The sequence below is a fragment of the Tachysurus vachellii genome, chromosome 17 (genome assembly GCF_030014155.1).
Source record: "Tachysurus vachellii isolate PV-2020 chromosome 17, HZAU_Pvac_v1, whole genome shotgun sequence".
Classification (NCBI taxonomy): Eukaryota; Metazoa; Chordata; class Actinopteri; order Siluriformes; family Bagridae; genus Tachysurus; species Tachysurus vachellii.
Window position 1 is genome coordinate 1,816,652 of NC_083476.1, and position 5,849 is coordinate 1,822,500.

At 43.7% G+C, this 5,849-nt stretch overlaps 1 protein-coding gene across 1 annotated transcript in view; it reads left to right on the forward strand.

The window, feature by feature from the left end:
- Window positions 1-2,609: 2,609 nt before the first annotated feature.
- The window catches only part of LOC132859839 (serine/threonine-protein phosphatase with EF-hands 2-like), an 8,513-nt gene continuing 5,273 nt past the window's right edge, over window positions 2,610-5,849 (forward strand). The window contains exons 1-9 of the mRNA XM_060890803.1: window positions 2,610-2,749; window positions 2,863-2,880; window positions 3,531-3,658; window positions 4,437-4,491; window positions 4,584-4,759; window positions 4,984-5,098; window positions 5,191-5,237; window positions 5,317-5,483; window positions 5,841-5,849. The exon at window positions 5,841-5,849 is cut by the window's right edge and continues 28 nt beyond it. Coding sequence (XP_060746786.1) covers window positions 2,689-2,749; window positions 2,863-2,880; window positions 3,531-3,658; window positions 4,437-4,491; window positions 4,584-4,759; window positions 4,984-5,098; window positions 5,191-5,237; window positions 5,317-5,483; window positions 5,841-5,849 — 776 coding nt within the window. The 5' untranslated portion in view covers window positions 2,610-2,688. The remainder of the gene's footprint in view (window positions 2,750-2,862; window positions 2,881-3,530; window positions 3,659-4,436; window positions 4,492-4,583; window positions 4,760-4,983; window positions 5,099-5,190; window positions 5,238-5,316; window positions 5,484-5,840) is intronic.

The window sequence follows — 5,849 nt, forward strand, 5'->3', positions numbered from 1 at the left end:
GATTTTCACTCTGGAATTAATCTTTCAACATGTTAACAACCCAAAGCGTACATCTAAATCATTGTTTGGCAATGACTATGTCAGTTTTTGGATGTGAACCCTGCAGGAACCCTGAAGAACCCTCAAAAACAAACCTGAGAACAAAGAACGAAGCTTGAGATGTGCTGAGGAAAAGTACAGTGATCCTCAGTTCTTCTGCTTAAAGAAGGCTTCACCAAATATTAATCGTAGGAATGCTGATCTTTTTGAAATCGGTGTTTTTCATCAAGGGATGGTGATGAGGCTTCAGTGTTAGTTCATCCCAATGGTTGAGATCATCCACTCCAACCTTGTCTTTAAACCATGTCTTCATGGAGTTTGCTTTGGGCACAGGGAACAGGTTTGGGTTTCTTTGGTAAGGCAAGCACGTTAGCACGTTCGCTTCACACCTCCAGGGTTGGGGGTTTGATTCCCGCCTCCACCTTGTGTGTGGAGTTTGCATGTTCTCCCCGTGCCTCGGGGGTTTCCTCCGGGTACTCCGGTTTCCTCCCCCGGTCCAAAGACATGCATGGTAGGTTGATTGGCATCTCTGGAAAATTGTCCGTAGTGTGTGAGTGAATGAGAGTGTGTGTGTGTGCCCTGTGATGGGTTGGCACTCAGTCCAGGGTGTATCCTGCCTTGATGCCCGATGACGCCTGAGATAGGCACAGGCTCCCCGTGACCCGAGGTAGTTGTGAGTGAGTGAGTGAGTATGCAAAGACTTTGTCTGGATAAGAGCCTCGTACGGGTGAGAAGGTCAGGTGTTCTCAGACCTTTCTACATGTTTAAGCTTAAGGATCTATATCAGTCACTACATTTGATGCTTTAGTTAAAGGTGTCCAAAAGGATTTGTCTGGTTTCCTGCCATCTCCCAAATGCCAGTTAGGTAGATTGGCAAAACTGATTAATGGAGTCTTGGATGTTTTTTTTTTTTTTTTTACAATATGTATCTGGATTTCTTCTAGGTTCTCACATTCCCTTCTTCCTTGTTTACTCTAAATTGGTAATATTTGTGTGTGAGGATTATACACCTATGTTCTGATTAGTCAGTACATTGGCTTTGAATAATAATAATGAAAAAAAAGAGGTAAAAGTGATGAGTAGGATGCAGTATTCAGGCTGCACGGATTGGTGATGAAGAGCACTAGAGAATGGAAGGAAGGTGTGACAGTGAGCCTTAGTGATCCCCAATCCTAATCTACTATCTAGTTGTTTTGATTATCAGGTCACGAGGTTATTAAAGATACTTAACACTGCTGAGATGCTTCAGGAGCCCAGGCTGTGTAGTGATTGGCTTTACAGCACCACAATAGACTGACGCCATGACCGAGGCTCGGGGTCTTGAGACAGAAGCTCTTCACGCTATGACGGACGTTTCCACTCGTCTGCCGTTTGAGGACTTTGAAGGCAACACAGGGACAATTGGGATTTCTGCTGACATGGTGGGAAAACAAACGGTTTAGTGAGTATCAAGGAGTTCGGCTGCGTGTCTTAGGAAATACGGACGTTTAAATTAGCGCAAAGTGCAGATCCTCGTGTTAGGCGGGAACAGGAAGTGGCCTGAATCTATATTTAAGCTATATTTCCTTCTATAATTTCCTTGTATTATACGTTTCGAATGAAAGATGGACAGCAGGACAATACTGTTAAGGTCGTCTAAGTCGGTGGTTCTCTAAGTGAAGCATAGCCAGAAATTTATTTGGTGGAAATCATGATTTAACCCAAATACATTTAAGGGTCCAAGCACCAAAGTCAACTTAGATCTTATGTACTCAGGGACGGTACTGAGAGGGTCTGCAGAATTAATCTTAGTGCCGTTTAAGATGGTTCCTGGCTACAACATGTTGGAGAATCAGCGATAAATTGGCTTAACGGCATCAACAATTTAGCTTAAAAGCACAGACCAGATTTAAGAGGATTTTCTCGAAAGAAAACAAAAGGTGTTCTAATTCATCGTGCTTTACCTCAGCAGTGTGACCAGAAGCATTAACAGGACGTGACTATGAATCTTCATCATTCAGGGTTATTAGGTTCCCAGCCCTGGTCCTGAAGAACCCATACATACTGTACATACATGACTGTTTTCTCTGCTCCCAACAAACACGATGCAATTAATCAGCTAATGAACTAAATGGGTGTATTAGAGCAGGGAAAACACCTACATGGTTTATTAATACTAATAAGTATATTGTCTTTAAAAGCGTCCTCGTGCACTTCAGAGCATTACTGAGACTTCATTAGTGAATTGTTCACTATGGGATGATTCTCAGTAATAATAATAATACTAGTAACAAAAAGAACGATAAGAATAAACCATTCTGGACAATCGTCTCAAAGCAACTAAGCACACAGAATGATCCGGATAACCAATCAGGGAGCTTGAAGATAAAGACAGGACGCACGAGTAATCTCGGATTATTTGTCTCTCATTGATGAGACTCTGCTCAGCTGTGCTTTACTGGACGGACTCGTGACGCACGTGTGCGACGTAGCGCTCCGGTCGTTCAGCACGGTGAACAAGCTAGCAAGTATTATCGATGCTGAACGAGCTACGAGCTAACGAGTATTTCGACGCTGCCTCCGTTCGCTGTCGTGACGCATCCGGTGATGTAACTGACCTGTGTGTGTAACTCTGATTAGGTGTGTACTGTATGTCTGTGGCAAAGGGAGATGGGATGTGGTGCTACCAAACCCCAACACGAAGAGCTCCAGCTGAAAAAGTGCGACAGAGGTATTTATTTTCATAACGCTGTCAATTTTAGTGACATCATAGTTTACGAATATATCGTCGACCGGATCGTGACAGGTTTCTAACGTCCTGTCTGTTGTGTTTCTGTTTTCTAGCAAGCGTTTCAGTTGCAGGTAAATCAGACCCACATCATTACATGCATATAACTGGGTACATAACTATTATATATTCTATTCTGTTCTATTCTATTCTATATATATATATATATATAAACATCACATTTATGTATTTGTCTGTCTGAAGCCGTAACAGGTGAGTCAATTTTATTTAGTTAGCACAGATTTACCATAGATACTATAGACGGTGTAGCACGCGCCTTCAGTAGGTTAGACGTTAGAGAGCATTTCATATCATAGTATCTGCGATAATTCCTGGAAATGAGACAAAATAAAGATATAGAGTAGTATAGAGTGGCATGAAATAAAAACAGGCTTGTAATTTGACCGATTTCTATTCTGTTGGACAACAAAAATTCTATAAAGAAAGAAATAAAATTGCAGCGTCTTAACTGGTGAAGGTTTAGTTTTAGTTGTTGAGTTTTTTTACTCATACACTATAAACGGTATGAAGATAAAAATGTTGGGGAAAAAAAAAAAGAGTAAATCAAGATCTGGTCCTGGCATCAAGGTGTTGACCACCATCATAGACGAAGCTCGGATGCCGTTGTACTGCAGTATAAGACATAGGATACAGTATATAGGCGAGTCCATATTCATTGTTCTGATGAAGAGATAAAGAATTGAATGACTGTGTGATCGTACAGCGATGCGGGCGGCGTTACTCATCCAGCGCTGGTATCGCCAGTACGTGGCCCGTTTGGAGATGAGGCGCCGGTGCACGTGGAACATTTTTCAGTCTATCGAGTACTCAGGAGAGCAGGATCAGATCAAGGTGAGCGGATAAAATTTCTCTAGGTGGCGTGAGGTTATACGGATAAAACTGAGTCGCTATAACCAGCTAGAAGTGGACAAATGTTTTAATACGTCTTACATCTCATACATAGGGGGGCACGGTGGCTTAGCGGTTAGCACGTTCGCCTCACACCTCCAGGGTTGTGGGTTCGATTCCCGCCTCCACCTTGTGTGTGGAGTTTGCATGTTCTCCCCGTGCCTCGGGGGTTTCCTCCGGGTACTCCGGTTTCCTCCCCCAGTCCAAAGACATAAATGGTAGGTTGATTGGCATCTCTGGAAAAATGGTCCATAGTGTGTGATTGCGTGACTGAATGAGAGTGTGTGTGTGTGCCCTGTGATGGGTTGGCACTCCGTCCAGGGTGTATCCTGCCTCGATGCCCGATGACGCCTGAGATAGGCACAGGCTCCCCGTGACCCGAGGTAGTTCGGATAAGCGGTAGAAGATGATTGAATGAATGAATGAATCTCATACATATTCATTAATAGTTATGTTTAGCGATATGGAACAGCCCCAAAAATCAAGTCTCAGTCATACTTAAGTTCTAGAAGCTACCGCTAGTCACCACTTCTTCATACAAACCTCTGATGCTGGAGACTCCATATCGTCACCATATCAATTTTCCTGTGTAGGTTGTTACTATATACTGTAATATGAGTGAATTAACGATCAAATGTGGGCATAAAACTCAAACCTAATGCTAGCGTAGCACTTCACTAACCTTCCTCTCTCGCTTTACACGTCTCCGCTTCTCCCTCAGCTGTACAATTTCTTCGGCTACCTCATGGATCACTTCACTTCCGCGAGCAACGAAAGTAGGAGTCGAATCTTCTCGGCTTATTCGTAAAGAGCTACGAGCGTTTTAAGAAACGAACACGTGAGTAACGTGTGCTTCTCACGCTCTTAGGGAAGCTGATCTCACACATATTTCGTGAGACGGAGGTCTTCCTGGACACGGAATGGGAGCGCTACTTCTGCTACGAGGACATCGTGGTGCCGGACGTCTACACCGGGCCTCACCTGACGTTTCCTCTGAGTGTCAGCAATGTGACCGATCTAGTGGAGGCATTCAAACAAAAACAAGTAGGAGCATTGTCACTGAGATAAATATGTTGACCCTCATTGAGGGTCCTTAGCGATCATCGTTAAGAGTTCGTCCAGAGGAGCGATCAGAAGAACAATCCTAGATCTCAAGGACTCGAGAATCTCATTCGCTATGTACTTGAATGATTATGTTCCTACAGAGTGTTTCCTTTAAAAGTGTATCTGAAAGAGAGATCCTTGGCTGTGTGTGTTGTTCCCAGTAGCAGCTCCATTCTCGGTACGTCCTCCAGCTCCTCGGGGAAACTTGGAGATTGCTTCGGGTTCTGCCGAACATTAACATGGTGTCTACACGCCACAGCAAGGAGATCACCATCTGTGGTGAGTGGAATACAGTACGTGTCTGTTCATACTCGTACACTAATGACGAGTTTCTACACTTCATCTCATCCTTGCAATCTTTATTTCGACAGGAGACCTGCATGGACAACTGGAAGATCTCCTCCTGGTCTTCTATAAGGTAATGTCACGGCCATGCTAGTCAGGATTAGCGTTGGAGAACCTTGCTGCAGTGTTTAAAGTTATTTGTCTTCCTGTAGAACGGCTTGCCGTCCACAGAGACGCCGTATGTTTTCAACGGAGACTTCGTGGATCGAGGGAAAGACTCCATTGAGATCCTGCTGATCCTGTTCGCCTTCCAGTTGGTGTATCCCAACGACATCCACCTCAACAGGGGAAACCATGAAGACCACATTGTGAATCTGAGGTACACTGAGGAGGAACTGGTGTGAGCGTGAGCGTGTAAATAAAGACAAACTAAACAACGTACTGTGAAAATCGTCTGTTTTTAAATCCTAGTTTGTTTCCTGATTAGAAAAGAAGAAGTAAGAGCAGCAGAAGCAGCGGTGATCTCGCTTACTTTCTTTCCAAGCTTTATTTGTCTTCAGAATGTTTCTATACACATTTAGTGGCATCGTATGAAGCGATTATAAGGTTCAATTTATTCACAGTAACTGGGAGATGAGGAACTGAAGAAACGTCAGACGTTCAAGACAGTTGTTTAGTCAGTAAGCAGAACTTTCTCAACTCGCCTCTCACTCGTTTTCTGCCTCGTATGTCGTAGGTACGGCTT